Source organism: Podarcis liolepis, assembly GCF_965112155.1.
Source record: "Podarcis liolepis genome assembly, chromosome: 8".
Taxonomy (NCBI): Eukaryota; Metazoa; Chordata; class Lepidosauria; order Squamata; family Lacertidae; genus Podarcis; species Podarcis liolepis.
Window position 1 is genome coordinate 88,786,417 of NC_139560.1, and position 23,133 is coordinate 88,809,549.

Consider the following 23,133-nt stretch of genomic DNA (forward strand, 5'->3'; position numbering starts at 1 on the left):
GTTTTGTGTGCCAGCACCGTGCACTCTGTTTGAGACCATAAAGGGACTTCTTCAGAGAACAAAAAAATCCCTGTTTTACCTGTACGCCATCAGGTGGAAGCATAAAAAGTGATTCACCTAGAGATCCGTACAAAAATGCTGTATTCACGTCGTGGTGAGAAACGTGTAAATTCTCCTCTGCAGCAAGCTTGAGCATAAGCCTAATGCTCTCATACCTCACGGTGGGTGAGTAGGTCTTGTGATAGTCTTCTCCTGGTACCTGTGAAAAACCTCTGGCTACCAATCTGGCTTTGTGTCTGACTATCTTGCCATTTTGATCAGTCTTCGCTTTGAAGACCCATTTGCTTCCAAGCAGTTTCATTCCTGGAACTACTGGAACTAGCTCCTTCCCGTCCTCTCCCCTGCCTGCCTGCCTCCAGCCGGGAGTGCCACACACATCCCACCCGCGACTCCCAAACTGCCAAGAAGGCCGCTGGCAAAGTGGCACAGCTCCCCCTTCCTCTGGCGGCTTGTGCAGTGGGCGCGTGGCATGCCCCTTAGGGATGACACCTGGGGCTTTCCACTCCCACTGCACCCCCTTGCTCCGCCACTGTATGGAGACTGGCTAAGAGCCAGCAGACAGAAAAATTACATTAAGAATACAAAGTGGCTGCAGGAAAGCAGCATGGCTCAAAAGAGAGCACAAGACAGGACAAGACAAAACTGCAAGTGAGAAAATGGCTGCGTGACTCGGCTCTTTTGTGGAGTCAGCCAGAGCCAGGCGCATCTCCCAGGTCACATGCAGGGAGAGGATGCTCCAGACCAGTGGAAGAGGGCGTTACCCCGACTGGATGTCCGCCTGCCTGTGCCCATGCTAGGGAAATGAGGAATGTCACATTTGACTGCACCAATGGATTACACCCCACGGTGCACACGCTGCATGTGACTTGCCTGCCATGTTTATTTACCTACACTATCCCCATAGGATAGATCACCCACTGCCTTGTGGGACACCTTTGGGAGAAGAAAAGGCGAAGAAGTAAGCCCAGCACAAATTTGGAGAGGTGTTTTGTCCGCCTCCTTCTGGCAACCCCTGCAGCCAAGCACATCAGTGAAGCTGAGAGGGGGCACCCCAGGACCTCATGACACCCTGCCCAGGCTTGCGTCCCCGGGAGGCCACTTTGGTGCTGCTAACACAGCAAGAACAACACAGGAGGCGGCAGTTACGAGTTACTAGTCTCTGCAGCCACAGCAGGCGCTGCGATTCGCCAGACGTTTGACTTCATCCCCAGAGGTGCACTTCATTGTCTCCTGAGAATAACATCCCTTTAGGAACCTGAGGCAGCTGGATGCCTTGTCCAATCTAGGCACTCTTTACCCCCAAATCACCCTGATTATAATCTGTAACGGGCTTAGTGAGGAGCAAATACTGATCGATATTTGATGGGGTCGGCTTTAGGGTGTGGATTGGACGGAATAATTTTCGGATCCTTTATGCTTTGCTGATTCTGTCCATGAACAGTGATTTAAAAAGAACCATTTTAGTACAGCCTCTCAGGTTGAAACTATGGACTCAGCTATACAGCTGCGAATAAAACGTTTTAAGTGTGTTGTAAAGTATAATATACAAATGTGACACTAGATGGCGATGGTGAGCTATGGCAAATTCAATATATTTTCCAAAGCTTTTTTAAAAAATCATTTTCACAGCATTTTTTTATATGTGTGTGGATTCCACCTATGCTTCCCCGATTTTAAAAGCAACCATAGGAGGCTGCAGGGGCACTCCTTAACCCTTTGTACTCTGGCTGCTTTCCCACTCAGAACCCCCCTTTTTTGGTTTGTTCTCGGCTTCTCTTTGAGAACGGTTTTTTTTTTTTAAAAAAAAGATTTGGGTATTTTCATCTTTCCTCCTGTTAGTCAAAAAGCAGCTTTGGGGAGTAGAGACTTTGAGCGTCAAATTGACTGGTTCCCCACCCAAGACTGAAGTCCCTGGGTGGGTGTTTTGTGTTGAAAAAGAAAGTTGTTTGAGACAGACACACAGAGATGTGTTGCAGGTGGGGTTGGACTTTGTGTTTCAGTCTTGGGGTCTCTGCATGTCCTCAAGAAGTATTAAGTCTCACATTTCTGAGCTACCCTTCTCATAATTACTCAATTTCTATTTCCAGATGAAATTGCTGCTAGCTGGGAAAAACAAAGTCTGCACATAATTAGCATTTGAATAGTGACGGAAGGTGTTGAAGATTAATGAAAATGTTTAAAGTTGGTTGAGTGGTTGACGCAATTTCTTCTGGTGCTGTGTGCATCCTAACGTTTGCATAGGGGGGAAATTATCTTTCTATTTCTTCTTAATTGTACATGTTATGCTGGAGGGTGACACTGAAGATATTAAAATGTGAATAACAGATTGCTGTTTGCAAGAACAGAGCATCCTATGCTATCCCGTTCCATCCTATATATGTTCCTGTGCGGGCAATTTGTTCTGGGAATTACGTTTGAGCCTTTCAAGGAGGGGAGGAGGAACTCACCTTTCTTCCTGTGACATTTTCCTCATTATCCCCCTGACCCAGAAGACATTTAATGAATAGGTAACGAGTAAGATGTCTTATATAATTGGTGAGCAGTGAAGTGTAATGCAATATACAATGGATCCTACAACCTGTTTCTGATTATATTGGTAGTTTACTGAAATTTAGTTTGGATTGTAAGCTTCATGGGCAGAGACCAGACTTCCTTTTGTTTAAGACTCTGTAAAATGTCATGTGCTAGTGGCACTACATAAATCAATGGGATTTATATACCTGCTGGATGAGGGAGCGTTAGATAAGCAGAAGTAATTCTAACATGTTGTTGAATTTCTAACTGGGGTGTTTTTTTTTAGCAGAGCTTGTATGGTCATCTGTCATGTATGATTTAGTTGAGATTCCGGCATTGCTTGGTTGGACTAGATGACCCTAAGGACTCTCTACAGTTCTATGATTCTAGTGCATATGTAGCTAACTTGCGCTGCCAACATGTGCTCAGAATCTGGACACTGAGAAAACAACAGCACGTTTGCTGGATGGAATATAACGCCTGATAACTCCTTTGCCAGGAAATTAGCTAAGAAAAATCAGACTGTGGTTGTTAACATGGAAACAACAATCAGAACCGCCCTCCCCGAGTTCCTTGCCCACAAACCCAGAAGTGTGGGCTGCAGCATTTTTTGGTTTTCAAGATCTTGGACACATTTCCAAACTCATTGTCAAATATTGATGAATTGTGTCCCCCACCCCACCCCAAATGTGGTGGGCATTGCCTGCTTAGATGCCGGGCTGAACTGTCTACAATGTGCGCCCAAGAATGTTTCTTCCTAGGTGACCTGGGTCTCGAGTTGATCAGGCCCAGGGTTGAGTCTGGACACATGGCCAGCTCGTCTGGAACACTAAGAGAGGCAGTCTTGGAAATGTTAGGTTTTAAAATTATTGTTAAATTTCTGTACCACCCTTCATCCGAGGATTACAGGGCAGCTTACAATATAAAAGCACAAAAATACGTAACACAGTAATGACCAAAAATATAACACCAAGAAAAGGGGACTGTGTGTTCTCTGTGGTTAACACAAAGGTGGAAAATCACAGCAGTGTTGTGCTTCATGTAACTGTTTTGCCTGTTCTGCACAGTGATTGTGCATAAGCTGCACAAGTACTTAGTGTGAGATTTGTTTGGTGTTTGTTCATATCCTGCTCCCAGGGTGACTTGCATACAGTCAATTAAAATATAGCTGTCTCTGCCTGTGGGCTTACAAACTAAGCAGTTACCATTGGTGTCAGAGCTGCTCTCAGATCCTAGCTCACAGAGGATCACGCTAGCCAGCGTTCACTTTATAAAAGTCTTTATTGAGTTACAGTTTCCATTTCCAAGCTGCTGCGTGCAGCTCTACGTCTTATAAGCTAGACCGGCGAAGCTCCGTCTGAGTCTCCTCCCCTTGTACACCAACTTAATATCCTAGCCTTACTCCACCTTTTCCGCCTGACCGTTCTTCTCTGGGTCCCTCTGCCCCCCGTGGTCTCTTCCTTCCTGGACTCTTCTGACGCTGACCCCCCGGACCCTCCTGTCTCCTTGCGTCGGGCTTTAGGACCTGGCTCCCTTTCCGGGCTGCTCACTGCGCTGCCTTCCGGTGCATTTGAACTTGGCCCAACCTTCCACTTTCCGCTTGACCGTTTCTTCGCTCTCCGATGGAGGTGTGGCCACTCCTGACTCATGCCCTCCCCCCTGCTGCGAGCTGCCAGAGCTCGATACCTGGCGCCTTTCCTCCCCACTGCGCTCTGTTGGTGACGCTGGCCCCGATTTCCAACTGCTGCCCTCTGAACCCTCTCTGGACCCTTCTTCCTGGGGTGTCCCCCTAAGCTCCCCCCTTGCTCTGGCCACTGGCGCTCCTTTCTGTGAATCTTCTGATTCACTGGACAGACTCGGAGATCTCGGGTCGTCGTCGTCACTCATCTTTTCTTCGGACTCCTCCCCCTCACTCTCTGTTTCCTCCCTTGCCCTCGCCTCTGCTCCTGAACCCCTGACAATTGGTATCTGAAGAAGTATGCATGCACACGAAAGCTTATACAGCGGTACTTCGGGTTACAGACGCTTCAGGTTACAGACTCCGCTAACCCAGAAATAGTACCACAGGTTAAGAACTTTGCTTCAGGATGAGAGCAGAAATTGTGCAGCGGGAGGCCCCATTAGCTAAAGTGGTGCTTCAGGTTAAGAACAGTTTCAGGTTAAGAACAGACCTCCAGAATGAATTAAGTACTTAACCCGAGGTACCACTGTACCAAAAACAAACTTTGTTGGTCTCTAAGGTGCTACTGGACAATTTTTTATTTTTTATATATATTTTGACTGTGTCAGACCAACCTACTGAATCTAAGCAGTTACCAGTCATTCACAACATTATTGCCTTGTTAAACTTTGGCTATATGCACAATAATGGTTATGCCTTTCTTAAAATCTTAACAACTAGTAGGTTTTATGTTGTGGGGTTGTGCTGACCTTGTTGACTTTTTGCTCTACTGGAAAAAGAGAAGGTCTCAGCAAAGGGATAATTTCTTGCAAGTGGAGTCATGCCTAATAGCTTCCACCCGGGATTTTTCATTTGATCTCAATTCCACATTGCTGCAGTCAGTTTTCCTATTGATGGGGGGGGGGGTTAAATGAATATCTTTAGTTATTAGCTGTACAGCATCTAGAGTGGTTTTCTCTTTACTTGGCACAACAAAAATACCTTCCATTTAATGTCCTTCATTTCAAAGGAAAATAGTTTCATGAACACAGGTGTGGAATTCTGATTTTTTTTAAGTGGCAAATTTCTTTAATTCTACTCAATTCAAAAAATGTGGATTCATTTTCATGAAATTTTCCCATATTAAAATATGTTTGCTTTTAGCTCTATAATGCATTATTCATCTTAAAAGTTTTTCAGTTGAAAACCAAGGCAGAGATGGCTTTTGATCACAGGACAAGAAAAAGTTGATTATTTTTTATGTTGTTGGGAAGGGGCAATGCTGATTTCAACATTTCATAGATTGAGGACATCCTAGAAAAACTGAACATTGATGTGTCCAAACAGCAGCTGTTGTTTTCTGCCACTGTTATTTCAGAGCGCAATTATCTTGGGTGTTTGTGCAGCCCTTCTATTTTAAGTACTGTGTTACCACATTGAAAACACACCCTCCAATTTCCTAGCCTTTGAACTTTAAAAACGTATCCCGAAATCACTAAGGATACTGCCAGTGCAATACAAGGCTTGATTCCATTGCTCCAGTCAGTCTATACAATTATGCCAACTATGGCTAGAATATGAACTTGTGCTCCTACATATGCAAACAATAGAAAAGGGACTTTTCTGAAAGAGCTGTATGGGTGACATCAGCCCAAGTCATTCTGATAGCAGCACTGGTGCATTTCAGACAATTGCCATGCTAAATTATGGGGTTGGTTGTTTTTGCTTAGAACCACATCATGGTTTGAGTTTCCAAATGCACAATGGGCAAACCTTGGCTTACAGCAGCTTCTCAGCTTGTTTTTCATCCTTGCAGTGTTTAGCTTCCTAAGTCAGCTCTTATTTTTATAGTGCAACAGCCTTGGGAGAAAGAGCAATCTTAACTACTGCTTTTTCAGTTCAGACCCATGCCAAACCATTGTTAAGATTGTGTATGGCTTGGCATAATGCCAAATGAGTCTGTATATCAAGGATATACTGTATTTTTCCAAGGTTTTTTGCTAAAAAAATTAGTAAAAAATTGGGGGTCATCTTGTACACAGAACATGGGCATCCAGGGTTTTTTTTTTTAATATTTAAGCATATGTCTGGGATTTTGGCTTGGGCAGGCTGAGGCTTCTTTGCTCTTTGGGGCTGGGGGGGATATATATATTTTATCCCCCCCCCCAAAAAAACCAGGTGCGCCCTAAGGCCCGGTGCGCCCTATGGAGTGAAAAATACGGTAATCCCTAGTTTAGTAAGATAAGACCTTTGGAGCATGCATTTTTTTAAAAAAAAGTTTTTTATGAACCGCCCTAGTAGGGCTGTAATTGTTCCTTGATAATTTGTCACCCCCCTCCATGATGGAACCTGGGGCGGACCGCCCCCCCCTTCCTACGCCCCTGAGCGTGGGGTGCCCCAGCCACTGCCTCTGCTGCTGCACCACGGAGCTCTGCATGCTCCTCCTTCAGGAAACTTTGTCCAAAAAAAGATAAGCTTGCCACCGCAGATCATCCAGATTTTCACTTTTGTTTTAGGGTTTTGTTTTCTTAATTTTGATTTCAAAAAAATAAGGGTAGTCTTATACATGGGGGTGTCTTATACATGGAAAAATACAGTAGATATCCAAGGGCTGGTTGGCTGGTTCATTCATGCTTCTTGCTTCCTGCAGGGAGTTCACATCCGCATAAAACGGTTTTGCTCTAATTTTATTCTTGCAACACGCCTTCAGTCCCAGGTCCATCCATTATACTGCACATCTTTGCTGTAACCTGAAGCGTATGTAACTTGAGGTATCACTGTACATTGTTTTGTATTCGTAAGGAAAGATGGAGAGGTAAAACCACGACATCTTTTGATGTTTGCCCCAGGAACTATGGGGTGGGTTGGGGACTGTGAAACCAAAATCACATTTAAAATCTTCAAGATGGAATATGGGAGCACAATCTTAAAAACATCGCTGTAGCTGTCTCACCTCTTAATTGTAGCATGGATAGAGCTGCTTTAAATATATTTTGTGTGTGAGGGGGAAATTCCAGAGGAATAAGGATTTGGCTGTTAAACCCTGGATTGGATTGTCTGATGGGCTCTTTATGGTGCTTAAATGCTCCTGTGTTGAAACACAAAATTAGTTTACTGTATTTTTAGATGAATTTAAAAAAATGTTATGTATTTTTTCTGTTGGAGATCAGAAGTTGTACTACACTGCAGAAAGAAAGGGCTTTCCACATTCTGGGTTCTTAATCAATCACAGGTTACATCTCGGTTATGGTAAAGCCCAGGTGGTCCTTTAATAAGACTGTAAAAGTCCTTAGAGACCTATTAAGTGATATTGGAAAGGGCTGGGGGAGAGAACAATCAGCTTCTTTTACGAGCTTCCTTGGAGAAGGTTGTCAAAATGGGCAGGGGGAGCTGTGGAATTTATGGGCCATCCATTGATGTGAATGATATTAGTGTGGTAAATGTCATTATACTTTATGGGGCTAAACATGTTTCAGTGTGTGTGGAATTCATATTGCTTTTTAACAGTCATTCATACAAATGGGTTAAATGAAAGAATCTGACATTACCCCTTCCTATTTTTATTGGGTTTTTTTGTTTTGTTTTTTAAAAGAGTGATAATAACACCTCAACAAAAATGGATAGCCGGATTTTGATTTCTGCTGGTTTGCTTGAACTGATTCGTTAGGACAAAATTCCTTTAAATCTTTCCATCTTTGCTTGGCTTTTGTTTTGATTGTTCATTATGCAGATCTGAAGCATGGGTGTGCATGTCTCCTGTTATTAAATAACTGAATGAGCAAGTGTACATTTCTGTTTATGAAGGCAGCAGAGAAGCAAGAGTAAGATAGTTGCTTTAAAAAGACCTTTCTTGATGGTGCTCTATTGGATAATTACCACCCAGTCACCAGTATTCCAACGCGGGGCAAGGAGTTAAAGTGAGGGCTGGTGACCCAGTTTTCAGGTATTTCTGGATGACACTGATTAGCTAGTTCTGTTTCAGTCTGGTTTCTTTCCCAGGTTTGGGATTGGGACAGGGACAGCTTTGGTTGTCCTGGCTTATGATGTGCCCTGGGAGCTGGGCAGGAGAAGTGTGCTTCTGTTCCGCTTTCTCTCTCAGTGGCTTTAACACCATTGCCTATGACTTTCTTTTGGATCACCTGACAAGAATGGAGATCGGGCCCATTGTTTCCCTGGAGCCTCCAGTCCTTCCTGGAGTGCAACAGAGAGTACCAAACACACATTCTAAACAAGGCTGAAATGCTTTCCGTCAGGAAAACTTTTGCTTCAGCCATAGGGCTGCCGCCTATATTAGATGTGGTTTTGCTCTCAATGAAAAGCCAGGTCTGCCATTTGTGTTTTCAATTGTATTATTCTCGTGCATTTATCTTATTCTTTAGTTGCCTTTGGTGGTTCATTTTGAACCAGAAAGGTGGAGAACAAATGATTTTGTGAATAAAAACAAGACATCAAATGCTTGCAACAGCAGAGGATGAATTCACAACTTTCTCCAGAATTTTCCATTTTAATGGGGCTGCTCTACAGTGAGTTATCAGTTGTGGCCATAGTTAAAATCTGTGCACAAATTGATAGATTATAAATTTTTAGAAGTATAACTTTGACCTGTCTCTCAAGAGATTAGGGAAATTGTGCATAAGGAATGACTAACTAAGGCTGTGTTGACCACTTTGCTTTGCTTTGCTAACTACGGCATCTCTCCACCTCCCATCAATATATTCCAGAGAGGAGTGCAGGCAGAGAGAATGTAAACGAGAAAGCTTTTTAGAAATGAATTTCCCGAGTCAAAGCTTGAGTGCCTCTTGTTTTGTGAACCTCTTCTGCACATTAGGGTTATAAATATGTTCTTTACCGATCTCGTGATCGGTAAAGAACATAGGAGGGATGATTCATACTTAGAAGAGGGTGAAATGCTGTTAAAGAGAATAGAAGGAGTTAAATAACCATTCAATGCCTCTTCATTGATTTAGTCATTCTGTGTGGCCTTCCAGATTAATAGATGATAATGACTGATTTGCCTGAGGTTGCTCATATTCCCTATTCAGTTTTCATAGCATAAACTGTAAACTATCTAATCGTGTCTTATATGGAGAATTAATTCCAGCTGGAAGGAGTACAAAATCAACTGGAAAGACAGTGGAAAGAGACAAATGGGGAGTGGAGGTTAGAGGGAGCCAGCCCTGCTTGCTATGACTGCACTCCATCTTGATGCCAAATGTGCACAGATAGTAGAGGCTGGGGGGAGCAGAGGTGGAATTATTTTGGTGCCGTACGTGCATGGAACTGTAGTGCATGTTTGTCCAGTGCAAGAGGGAAATTCGCTGACTTTTCCGCAGCCTATATATTTAGTAGCCACTGGCCAGGATTCCTGGGCAAACTTCCTGGGGGCCGCATGCCCCCGGTGGGTGGAGCCATGGACAAAAGGGGGGAGAGCAACAGGTGCAGCTCTTTCATTTGTGCACTAGGCTGCAGTCCAGCCCCACACAATCTTTGCACGTCTCTCCATCCTGGCAAGCAAGAGGCATTATTTTGTAGCTCTCTGATACATTCCAGCCACACAAAAGCAGTTGAGGAAGGTGTGTGCCCTGGGCAGAGAGAGAGACCTGGAGGGTCCCATTTGAACCCTGCCTGACACAGAGAAATAAAACCCCCCAGAAGTCAAAAGCATGGCTGAAATCAGTTTCCAGTTCCAAACTCTTGGTTCAATATGTAGATGCTGAGGATATATGCAATGCTTAGAGATACCGTCTGTTAAGTGGTTTATAAAATAACTGAATAGAAAATAAGCATTTGATGGTCTCTTCACCCTAAATCAAACTTTTGGAGCCCCCCTCCTCCAGTTTCTATCTCAGAGCTATCAGGAGTCTTGCCTATTCAGAAATCCACACATTTTGGTATTGTGTTTTATTGCTCCTGCCCTGGGAAAGGAGATGCGTGTGCAAAATGCGCCTGGCACCTGGCTAATTTCTAACACCTTTCCCACGTTTCCCCACTTTGCCCCAAATTTGGGTGAGGCTCCTTTGGAAGGGGTATGTTGTCTGTGCGTGGACATTCAGTATTAGCCGTTGGCAGAATTCATCTTGTGGTTGCCACTGGTGGCTGGGCAGCTGCGTTTGTGGACTCCTGTTCCTCTTAGCTGCTCCAGAACAAATACCTGGTCTCAAAGGTTGCTTTGAGAACATAGCAAAAGATGAGCCCTGTCTGCTCCAGCACCTGGTTCTCACATGGAGACCCTGCAAGCAGAACCGGACTGTAACCGGACACGTGATTCCCAGGGACTGGTGTGGCATTCAGAGGAAGGCAGACTCTCGGGAACGGTGTTGCCAGACCTTCTGTTTTTAATGTAATACTTGGTGGAATGGAGACAGTCAAATTGCAGTTCTGTGCGCACATAAATTACTGAAAGTATTTTATCTCCTTCTTCAGCAGACAGGACTCCCAGAGCAGCTTACAGATAAAAAAAACCAACCCCAAAATGGTCCCTGCTCTCAGGCTTATAAAATAAAATATGTTACACAAAAGGGAAAAAAGGGATGAAGAGGAAAGAGGAAAGCAAATAAACTCAGGTGCCAGTAAACTCAGGTGACATTAAGAGAGTTGTCATAATTCAGGGAGAGGACTGGAGAGGACGGGTCTCTCTTAGATGGCCCTGCACTTTTTGAGCACTTTCTGTGGAAGGCTTAGGAAGAAGTCAGTGGAGTTTTCTCAGAAGTAAACTTTCCGTCATAAGGCTCTCACAGGCAACTCATAATGTTTCCTCAGGCTGTCAACCTATTGTGTATAATTAAAGAATAAGTTGACATCTTGGAAATAGCTTTCCAAGGCTATTAGCGCACTCTATCTCTCCCCCCCCCTCTCTCCCTCTCCCTCTCCCCTTTCTTTCCCCCCACCTCTCAGCCCATATATTTTATCTGATTTAACCTTTTTGGGGTGGGGAATGAAGACTTTATGAGTTTAGCACATCAGTTCTAGGAAGACCATAGCAATTAATCTTTCCTTCACTGCTGCTTGACAAAACAATTATGTTCGGTAATCAGCATTTGTTGAAAGCATTATTTGCCTCATGACTTTTTCCATGCTGCTTTATGGGATTGCCCTGTTCTGTTTATCAGTCTGAGTAGCTTTTTATTTCCAAGCAGAGGCTACCCTGGATGTGTGGGTGAAAGAACTTGCTGGCTGTTAAGTCATCTTCAGTGCAGTGCAGTGAATGTCGTGTCCGTATCATGTAAAGCTGGAATGTTATATAATTGCCAAACCGAGAATAGTCTTGCAGAGATACAAAATTCCCAGAAATATTGAAGCCATGGGCATAGAGGCTTTTTCTTTGGGGCTGGGTGATGGAGGCAGGTTTGATATGTATAGGGTAAAACAAATCTCACTGACATTTGGAGGGCAGTGAATGCCCCTTTCCATGAACCCTGGAGAGCTGCTGCCAGTCACTTTGGACAATTCTGGCCGTGGGTTCCCAGTGGCAGGCACTGCTGCCGCTCACTGACAGGAGAAGGGACAAAGCATGGCAGCAAGCACCAGAGCTAAGCCACTGCTCCTGGCACTGCACTGGCACTGCACCTCAGTCCTGGCACCCTTTGGGAAGCAGCAGGGGTGCATGCCACCTCATGGTGAGGGGGGCCCACCATTGTTCCTTGTGCACCTGCACATTGTAAGGGATTGTGTCTTTTGGAGAAGCTTGCTTTCCACGCTCATCTTGTCATCCAAGCAGCTCCAGGGTTCCCAGGACGCTGCCCCAGGACACTGTTCATAGCAATTGCCACCTTTTGTGGCTAAGAAAAAAGAAAACGAAACGAAAAGTACATTGAATCATTTCCTGCTAAGAGATAAAATGGAGCTTTGCCTTGGTGCAAATAGCAGCATTCTCTAATAGGTCTCATTTATTCTTATATTCCTCTTGGGCAATCTATATAAAAAGGATGACAACATTGCTACATATATAACAGAGATGCATGAAACAAAGCTCTCACATAGAAACTCTGAGCACGGATTCATAGAATATTCATAGCAGAGATGCGCTGCCCTGGAACACATGCATTCTGAAGGACCTCTATAGACTATTTTAAAAGAAGAGTGATACTTGTATAAACGCAACACTTTTTCCCGCTACTGCTTCCATAACTTGTTTCTTGGAGAAAAAGGCTGCATGGATGTTTCCTTCCTCTTCTGGTTCTCCCACTGCAGGCAGCATTATTCGCTGTGCTCTTACCTAAATACATGATGAAAATAGAAACTTAACTCATATATTTACATTTTTATATGTTTGGGACCAGTTTACTCAAAGGACTGCACCCATGTTTCCAGCCCATACTCTGAGAGCTAGCTTAGACCTTGGCATTGGGCGTTTATCGCTCCCAGTCCCCAGCCGGAGATCTGGGGCACATCAGGGTTAACAGATCTGCCTGGGGATTTAAGCAGAGAGCCCACCCCCATTTCGCCAGAACACAGGGGAGTCCACTGGCAACCTTTCAGCATATGGCCAGTGACTCCCATCAACACACCCCCTTTAACAGGGAACCGTGGGATCACCACTGTGGGGGGGGGGAAGGCATGTGTCACCGCTTCACACCCCCCCCCCCCAGCACTTAGGGAAGATAGACTAAAGGATTCCACCCAAGGCCTAAAACCACCAAATTTGTGACATTTTGCTACGGGGAAGGAGAAATCTGCCAGTGCAGGGGAAATCCCTTCCCAGTCCTTTAACAGCAACCATCGAACAACCATAGCAGCGCCCGCATACCTGTAAAGAGGTTAACCTGAAATAAAGAGCATAAACAAAGGAGGGTAGGAAGGGTGAAGCTCTGGAGCCGACTGGGGGCTCCCAAGTAGGCTCCACCCCCCTTCATATGCAAAGGAGTGACGGCTACCCCTTCTTGGTCCGCTCTCCTGGCTGCGCCTCCGCCCGTCACAATGGGTTCATTCTGAACTGAGGTTTGGCGGGAACCTCAAGGGCTGTGACGTGGGGAGGTGGACCAGGAGCGTTCTGCCGGGAGTCTCAAAGGATTGGGGGTGCTGCACGTGGCCACGCAAAGGGCGCCCTCCGGTTGATGGGGAGAGCGGTCATTCTACAGAGATCAGGCATGCCCCATCCCTCACATTTTTAAAGTGGACCTTATGCTGATTTCTTCTCCACAAAGTCATAAATAGTGGCTGCTTATTGGGTCATGGTTTTATTGTTTTATTGTTTTATTGTTGCTCCTTTGTTGTGTTTGATTCTGCTGTTACTGTTGATAGTATATTTTAAGAACATTTTATGAGTTGGATTTGTATTTTACGCATGTAGTAAACCACTTTTGAGAGGACTTCCTCCTAAAAAAGCAGACTACAAATCTCTTAAAATAAGAATAATTAGTTCCTATAAGAGGGGAAGATAAATTGTTGTCCTGTCTTTGAGTAGCCTAAATTAGGGACCACTTAACACTTGGAGGTGTCAGGTGATCACCCTTGAAGAGGTTGAGTCAAGTGGCAAAAGACACTTTGGGTCCTTGGGCCAACATCTGAAGAGTCAGCTGTCACCGAAGATTGGCCATCATTGGTTTAGTTGTAATTATGTTGTGACATTCTCTAGGGCCTTTTCGCATCTGAAGACAAGAAGTGTTCCCGGCTAAGAGAGATGTGACCGGTGCACAGGAAAACATGGCTAACGTGCAGGATGGCATTTGGATGGTGATACTGGTCACAGGTCTGGGGATGATATACTTCGGAACGGTGTCCACAGAGGATTCCCAGTGCCAGCGGGTAGAGCACCCTGTCATTACAAGTGAAGGTAAGTGATTGAGAAGGCGATTTCCAAATAAAGAAGAAGAGAAGAAGAAGAGTTTGGACTTGATACCCCGCATTTCATTCCCCTTCAGGAGTCTCAAAGCAGCTAACATTCTCCTTTCCCTTCTTTCCCCACAACAAACCCTCTGTGAGGTGAGTGGGGCTGAGAGACTTCAGAGAAGTGTGACTGGCCCAGTGTCACCCAGCAGCTGCATGTGGAGGAGCGGAGACACGAACCCAGTTCACCAGATTACGAGTCCACCGCTCTTAACCACTACACCACACTGGCAAAGAATAGCAAAATTGGCACTGATTTGTTGTTCTTTGGCTAGTTTCCTTATAGACCTCTGTCTGTATTAAGAAAATCTGAGATTGCAACAGATTGGTTGGAAATCTCTGCTCATAATTGACCTGCATTTTAATTTTCACTCCTTTGAATCAGTGGGCTAGTTCATAAATGCTCACCAAGGGGGGGGCAACAACTGCTGTGAGTCCACAAAATGTTTGGCGCACTATTTTCCCAAGAACAGTCGTTACCTCTCAAGCCAGCATTGTTAAAAGGCTGCTATTGTTTTGTCCAGGAAAGTAGCCCCAGCTAGCAAATGGGGTTCTAGCCAAAGGGAGACCTGTCCCAAGCACAGAGTCCAGGGACTCTAGATCACATACTGCGAGCATCCTTTCCAAACCCAAGAAGCAGAGCCTTGTCAAGCATGGGTTAGGTTCCGGTGAGGCAAGGTCAAACCCAGCAGAGGGTAAGTTCAGATGAACAAGGTCAGGCAAAACGGACGTCCTCTTCGGGCTCCAGGGAGGGTCTCCTCACGAGCCACAAGAACTCTCCATTTCTCTCTCACCATTTCCGGGTTTGATTTGAATGATTTCATTATTTCCTGGTGTGGTGTGTGTGCGCGCGTGTGCCTGTGCCTATATCTGTATCTGTATATGATCCCAAGACCTCCATCTCCTGTGGAGCTAAAGCCAATTTTGACTTTAGTATATATGTGGAGTTAGGACTCTCTGCTTCAGTAACCATCACTTTTCATTCCCTTACGTTGAATCTTACCTGTCGTTCTGCAGCCTTCTTGCTCAGTTGGGTGGAAAGGGGGCACCTATGGAATGAGCAAAAAAGGCAAAAGACCAAATGCCAGCAGGTTTTGAAAGCCAAGCACCAGAGCTTTGCTGCACCAGGAAAGAAAGCTCTATCTATTTGTCCTGAAGCTGCTTCTCCCCAAAGATATTGCAAGAAAAGTTATGCAAATATATATTCATAGGCCAAGCTACAGCTTGTTTTTACTCCACAAAGAAGGGGAGTCAACAGAGAGTGGAAATTTTGGAGTACTACATCTGAATTTAACCCATAATGCTATAAAAAGGAAACACTGCTATTACATTTTCAAAATTACTGTGTTTAATTATGATAGTTATATTTAAGTTTAGCAGTAGCCAAAAATCACTGACGTTCTGTTAGGCCAAGAAAATGGCACACACTCATAGCATTTCACACCTTTATGAACCTACCTGCATTTTCTTCCTGAACCTCTTTGCTGGTGTGGTCAGGAAAGACCCAAGACCATTTGAAATTTAGGAGGAAGCGGAAGATGATAGACTTGTATGTGAGAAACTAGCAAGCTTTCATTTGAGATGTCAAAGGACTTTTTTTTAAAAGGGATTGCATATGGGAACAGCACTTTTACTTTGTGACATCAGCAGCCATTACTCTGATCCTCACCCCCCCCCCACCCACCCCCCTTTCACACCTATTTGCATGCCTAGCAACCAGCCCACTTCATGCTGGGGCAGACTGCCATACTTAACAGACTTAGAAGCCAAATGTTGAGGTTTAAGGCAGGGCTATGAAAGCAAGAAACAGCACAACTGCTTTCTGGAAATGCAACTAAGTGATAGTGCCAGAGGAACATGGGGAAGCAGACAGAGATCTGATCCTAAGGGACAGAGAGTAGGATGAGGTAGGGGCTCAAAGAAGCAAAAATAGGGCAAAACCAAGGGAGAATAATGCTGGCATTCATCAGCCCACTCAGCTACTGCTCCTCATGACAACCACTTGCTTTTTGCATTCCCACCATTTGCAGGGAGCTGAAAATGATTCCATGACCTCTTTTAAATCCTGATGAAAGGGAGCTAGAGAAAGAACATTGCATAAACTTAAAGGTGGTGTTTACTTGTGGTTGTAAGCTGCTTTCAGGTGTGAGGCCTTATTCTTCGTACTTGAGACTCCTTGTTCTTCTTTCTGATTGATTCTGATCAGACGTACGACTGCTTAATGACCAGACTTAAAGATGTCTTTGTGGGTTTTGCTGCTAATCAGCCTCCTTTTCTCCACAGGGACTGCCATAATTGCCAGTGTTCTTTCAGGGTACCAGCAGTGAACATATTGGCAATTTGAGCAGCTACGCAAGTTAGCAATGGTGCTACAGACGGGAGAAGGGGCATACTAGAATGTATGAATGAGGGGACTAACCAGCACAGATGCTGTTAAAAGTAAACAGTGATTACTCAGTGGGACGATAGGAAGTCAGCAGGGCGAACAAATAAATAATGCCCCAATTTCTTCTTGCAGTATTCTTTTTTTTTTTTTTGCGTAACTAGCATAGACCCCAAGGAATTAAACCACAACAATCTGATGCAAGTAACTGCTAAACACAGCTGAGTTCCCTTGCTTGCTGCAACTGTAATGACGATCTGCTGAAATAGATTCATTTACTTACTTGGCAATTATAGTTGCTGAAATCAGCTCTGTAAAATTCAGTGGAGGGCACAGGCCAGGCAAGGGTTAAAAAAGGGTTTGTGGAAGAACAATGGAGCCACTGATGGTGCCATCTGAAATTCAGCACAAGAACATTATTTTCTGAAGGGCAGGTTCTGGCTAGGATCTGGAGAACCGCAAGGCTGCTTCTGCAGGCCCCAGGACCTGTTTTGGCTCTTCCTCCCTACAGCATCTTCCCATATCTTTCTCCCAAAGCTACTCTTAAGGACCAGAACAACCTCCGGTGCAGCTTGCAACACAGGATCAGGGGCTGTGGCCAGAATCCTAAAAGAATGATTTCCCCTTTAGTCACCTTGAATTTATAATTTGAAGTTTTCATTCAGAGTTTGATATCATTCCATCATCTCCCTTTAAACCAGACAGGCTACAATCTTGTGCACACTTACCTTGAGGAAGCCCTATTAGACTCCTCTGTGAGCTGTAAATCAACTTGCATTATCCTAGTTTGCAGAAACAGAAGGCCTTTTGGGGGGAAAGGTTCTCTCAGGCCTCTGATCCTTATGAAGTCCACAACAAACGGGCTGATTGCAGTCTGTCATAAATGAAGATTAATTGAATGAGCATCTCCGGCAACAGAAGGCAGAACAAATGTAGCAAAACTTTTACAAGCCTCCTGGAATTGCCCTGGTGACATATGGAAAGGGAGAGTAGCTTGAAATGCGGTTGTGTGTGTCTTGTTTCATTGTCCTTTTGAAACAGAATTTTTGATTGAGCACATAGACTTAACGAAGATGATAAATTAGACTCTTCATGTTGTAGTTGCAGAACATTCTTTTATATTGGAAGGGGGTTGGCATATCCTCTGAGTGCCAAGCATTAGCTTTCCACTTCACTTCAGTTTCTTGGCGTTACAGAACATCCGCACTCAATTTCCATCTTTATTTTAAAAAGAACCAAAAAACACAATAACAACAATAACAGATAAAGCAGGAGTGGAATATAAATGGATGCCACAAGAAAATTAGAGGGGGAGACAGCAGATTGAGAAGATTGCGTCCACATACTCTTCAAGTACCACATGCCTCAAAGATTGCTTAGAAGCTTCAGCTGGGGCAGAGCATCACCAGCTCATCTCCGGGGGGGGGGGGGTGTCTTAACTATTTTGTCAATGCACTGAATAAATGCATCCTGCAGAGCACAATTCAAGGTTCTGCTCATGACTGCCTCACCCATTGTGATCTCTTGCAGCTTTGAGCATCTTTGGCAGAAACCTCGTTCTCATTTGCTTTTTCTTCATTTTTAATCTCTGCGTTTCCCTCATCTGCATTTTTTTCTTTCACTGTTCCCCCCCCTTCATCAATCCTTTCCTCTTTCTTGTATTCCTGCCCCCCCCCACATTAATTCTCATCTCCTTTCCCAGCCCTTCTTCTTCCATGTAATTTTCTCCCCCTGTCTGCTGACTATTTTATGCATGAAGTTTCCTTTCTTCCTTCCTTTTTAAAAAAAATATTAGTTTTTAGTTTCACGAAAGACAGAAAAAAACAGCAGTCCCAGCAAATAAACAAAAACAAAACAGAAAAAACTCAGTTGAATAACCTAGGAATGTAGCTGGATGCAGGAAGGTAGCAATGATGTCTACCACACTCTTGACTCATCTCTTGTTTCTTCTTCTTCATCATCTTCATGTGTCTCATCTTCTTGCCTCCCTTATCACCCCCACCACTTACCTTCCATTGATGTCTCCTCCTCTTTCCTTTCTTAAAAGTAATGGTCAGCTCATTCCTTGTTCTCTTGAGGCATTCCAGGGACTGGCCACTGTGAGAAGCGAAGAATGGGCAGGATGTGCCCGGTCAGATCTAGCAGGGCTCTTCCTATGTTCTGAATCCTATTGATTTTTTGGTGTCAGTTGACCCTGCTGCTCTCCTCTTATATTTTAACCTTTTCTCTTTTTGTCTGTTTGGGTGCCTTTTAACTGTAAGCAATCTTCAATATTCCCTGGTTTCATTGATCCTTTCATTCTTGCTATCTTCCCCTCTCTTTCAACTAAATTTATTGAATGTCTTGACTGGTCACAGTCTTCAGCTGCAACTTCTGTTTCATCTCTACTGGTGTTGCTTTTATTGTTTATACCCCTCCAAAACCCGCTGACTGTAATTTTACAAACAATGTCCTCTTGCTAAATTACAGGGGGTTTTGTCTGTTCTTATTCTCTCCTCTGATTGTTACATGGTTGGCCTTTCCATTTATAAAATGAAAACCCAGTTCCTTGCATTCTCATTGAATTGCCTAAAGGGTGTGTGAGAACCATGATTAAGGTTACCAGATTTTTTCCCAGTGAATCCGGGGACACTTTTCAACTTCAGTTGGAATACAAAACTCATAATAAGAACAACAAAAGCAAATATTGTCTTGGGCAACTGAAGGAAAGCAGGAACACCAATCTGTGTTAACTCTGGACTGCATTGCATTTACATGAACGCAAATGGCTGCTTCTTCGTTAACATTATAAAAATGTAATATTTCTCCTCTGTTGCATGGCCTTCCTCGGGGCCCCTGCCCGCTCTCTTGGGCCGGGTCTGGGCTTGGTCACGTGCCCTTGCCCTCCCGGTGCTCTCTCCTACCTCTCCTCCTCAGCAGCGGCGGTGGCGCGGCAAGAGCAGGGGTCTCCTCTTCTTTCTCCTTCCTCTTTCTCTCTCTTCGTCCTCCTTCTCCTTTCCCCTTCTCCCTGCGTCGGCTCCATGGTTTTCCTGGCCCCGGAGCGCCTCTGGACAGTTGGCCGGGCTCTCTCTCTCCCGGCTCGATTTGGGTTGCGGGGTGTGTGTGTCAGTGGCTCCCCCAGTTGATGCGCCCGGCGTCCCCAGTTCCCGCTTGGCAATGGTGGCAGCAGCAGTAGCGCAGTCGGCTCTGGCTGGCTTCTGGAGCTGCTCGCTGCCGTGGTGCCCGCCATTTTGCCTTGCCAGAAGTCCCCATATGATGTGTCTTGTGCCGTTGAACCAATCACGCAACATTCATTCCCTGCTAATAAATCTGCAGCACTTAAAATATAAATCCAGGGACATTAAATGAAATCCGGGGATGGATTTTGTCTGGGGACAGATTTGTAAATCTGGGAACTGTCCCCGGGAAACGGGGATGTCTGATAACCCTAACCATGACACCATATTTTCACAATGCATGTGCACCTACATGAACCATAAATCCACCCTAAACCACACAGTTGGCAACCATAGCTTGAAGTTGCTTTTCCAGGGGACCAGGTTCATGCAAAACCAGGAAACGCGTGGATCTTGAAACCACCTCCAGTTCTTCTGAGGAGAAATGGACAGAAAGAAGCACGTGAGTCTGTGCCTGGAAACCTCTCAGTCAGAGGACTGCCCTAGGCTAGCACTATGCTAAAGAAACAGCAGCTTACAAGGCTGTTGTAAGTATTCATGAAATAAGATAGGCAGAGTTCCTTGATAGCATTGAAAAATCTATGTAAATGCTAAATATTTTTAATGCTAATAATCTGATTTTATGTATTTATCAAATTTATGTTTGTATAGAGATTGCTCCTTGGTTACATGTATTCAGAGCAGAAAATGCTGTCGACTTCTCTCAGATAACATTTGATCCAAGACAAAAAGAACTTGTTGTTGGAGCAAGGTGAGACAATGCTTTTTAAAAATTCTCTCTTATCAGATGGTTAATTTTTCTTGTTTGATTGCATATTTGATTAAAATACATCATTTATATCCATGTAACATGCCAACAAGCTATGGACTTCAAATTTAGCTGTGATACTTGGTAACCACTTTTTAAGAAAACCAGATTCTGCAATCCTTGCAGAGTTCAGGACTTGAAGCTCAGTGATGCAGCCAAGAGAATCATATTAGGCAATCTGAGAGAGGCTGTCCAACTGAAAAAAAAACCTTCAGCCTTGCAACTCCTAAAATGGGGTTTCCATTCTGCATAAATTAGGGATAAGCAGCTGAAGGCCCATAGGCCAAACTGCCCTTCTCTGGGGACTATTATCTGGCCAACTCAGAAGCAAGATATGTAAGGTTGAGCCGATAGTCACTGACCGTCCACTTTGGAGAGAGGAAGCTGCTCCAACAACTTTCATCCCATCTTTATCAAGCTTCTCCTGCAAATCTAGTTGCTGACTAGAGGAATATTTTATTTTTGTTCTTGCTGCAGGAAAGTCTACAGAAATATTCATGTAAAATGTATGAAAAGATGAGCTCCTGTAGATTAAGAAAGAAAAGAAGGAAGGTCCTTAAAGGACCTTTGCAGTATTCAACCAAATAATTGCACAGAGTGACTTCTGCTTGTGCAATGGGACTTCCCCTTCCCTTCCCCTTCTCCCCCTGCACCCCCCCATTGTCCCCCAAAACTGCTCCTGAAGGGGAAGATGTAGGGGAGGAGAGTCACATTGTACCAGCCTAGGTTAGTGCTGCTTGAATACAGCCCTGGGCTCTGGGACTTCCTCTCTGTCTATGCTCCACATGTCAAGAGTCTATAGAGTTAAATATTTGATATATAACAGACACACAGGTATTTGTATACCCTCCTCCTAGTCACTCAAAATGCCAGTGGGAGTAAACTTTAGAGAAACTAAGAAAGAAAATGTAGATCTCATATCCTAAGTTGCTTAAGGTAAGAGACCTACAGTAAAATTATCAAACATCTCTCTGCTTTTGACAAGTTTCAGTGTACACTTAGAAACGCCTAACAAGACAAACAAGTTTTGAAACGTTTTATTTCTCTGTCAGAGTATTTCTAAATTGACAACTCATTGAAAAATACCATGGCAGTGTACAATAAAATCATGAAACATCATAAAACTATAAAATAATGAAATACAGAACAAGTGGCCAACACTTCTTCGCAGAATAGAAACGTTTTCAGCAGGCAGTAGATTTCCAAAATTGCAGGGGCTTGTTTGATTTCAATAGGAAATCTTCCAAACTCCTGGTTCTGCTAAGCTAAACACAATGTGTAGTTAACAGATACATTATATAGGTTTACTCCTTATTGAAGAGCTGCAGCTATTTGTCAAGTGCACTCTCAGTGGCAAAATCCAGGTTTACTGTGACAAAAAGTGTGGAAGGCTTTTAAGCTTCTGAATCAAGAATATCCAAGAGCCATGGTCTCCTGGTTCACCTGCATAACTGATGCCATTTCTCCTTTCCCTCTTTTAGAAACTACCTCTTCAGGCTGCATAGTGAGGATCTTTCTCTCATCCAGGTAAGCAGTTAACTTTTACCCCTCCCTCTTTTAAAAAAGAAGCAAAACAAATGGACATTAAAAAGTTTTCAGTGAAGATGTGAAAAAGCTTCAGGATGTCAAATGGTGCAACTGACTTTTGTTTCATTTCCCCCTTCTTTTATCCCCTTTAAAGCATTTTTATTGAATTTTATCCACACAATTGGCTTCTCTTGTATATTTTATTTCTCACTATACAGTATTTTAAAATAAATCTCAGAACAGCTTTTTGGGACAAGTTGTGTAGGCTTATTTTAATACATCTTTCTTCTAGCAATTAGCATTTCAGGGACTGTGAGCATGTGCTTCTGCTGCCTTCTGTCCTTGATAGCTAGTTTCCTATGCAGAGGGTTTTCTCTCTCTCTCTGGTACGGAAGGGCATTTCATCAAGTGAATTCCCACCTGCAGTCTGAAGTGGGTACAACCTACAGTGATCTATAGACAAATGTATCTACCATGACTTGTACATGCTCAATATGGTTGCTACTGCTGATGGTTTGTATTTACATTTCTTATAGATAGATGAGGTTTAGTTATGTCTTAGCTCCATATGTTATGCAGCCAGGTAAGGGGTGTGTGTGTGTGTGTGTGTGTGTGTGTGTGTGTGTGTGTGTCTGTGTGTGTGTGTGTGCAACCCTTTCAGAAGCCCAGCACACCTGTATTGTGTGCCCCTCCCCCCATGTTAGGTGCAACTTAGCACCTCTGCCACACATTATTTGACAGAAAACCTGGGCTGGCAACCAAGTATGTCAGAGAGAACTATAGCCAATCCTGGCTCTTTGCTAATACGCCCTTGTGTCTAATACTTTCCCAAACATGTTCCTCAAAATCTAACATATAAATTGGCTCTTAATTTGTGAAGCCATGACGTGGATGGCATTCAATTCTTTGCTTGTGGGAAACAGAAATTCCCCATAAGCTAAGCATAATCATGGAACCTAATTGTGCGTATGATTCCTGCCTGAGTCTGCATTTTGTATTTTGTATTCCTATTGCACAGAGGGTTTCAGCTCTTACTGAATTGCCTTTATAGTCCATCTTGTAAAGATGCCTTTAAAAAACCTACAAAACACCTACTTGCCTTGGCAGCCAAAGGCCTTTATTGCAGCCAGAAAAGCCAATTAGAAGCCACTCCGCTACAAGAGGAACTTGGCCTGTCTAC

At 44.0% G+C, this 23,133-nt stretch overlaps 1 protein-coding gene across 2 annotated transcripts in view; it reads left to right on the plus strand.

The window, feature by feature from the left end:
- Positions 1-23,133, plus strand: part of SEMA5A (semaphorin 5A) — a 133,968-nt gene that overhangs the window by 39,216 nt on the left and 71,619 nt on the right. For both annotated transcript variants that reach the window (XM_083519101.1, XM_083519102.1), the window contains exons 2-4: positions 13,809-14,006; positions 20,270-20,369; positions 21,908-21,953. In XM_083519101.1, coding sequence (XP_083375227.1) covers positions 13,877-14,006; positions 20,270-20,369; positions 21,908-21,953 — 276 coding nt within the window. In that variant the 5' untranslated portion in view covers positions 13,809-13,876. The remainder of the gene's footprint in view (positions 1-13,808; positions 14,007-20,269; positions 20,370-21,907; positions 21,954-23,133) is intronic.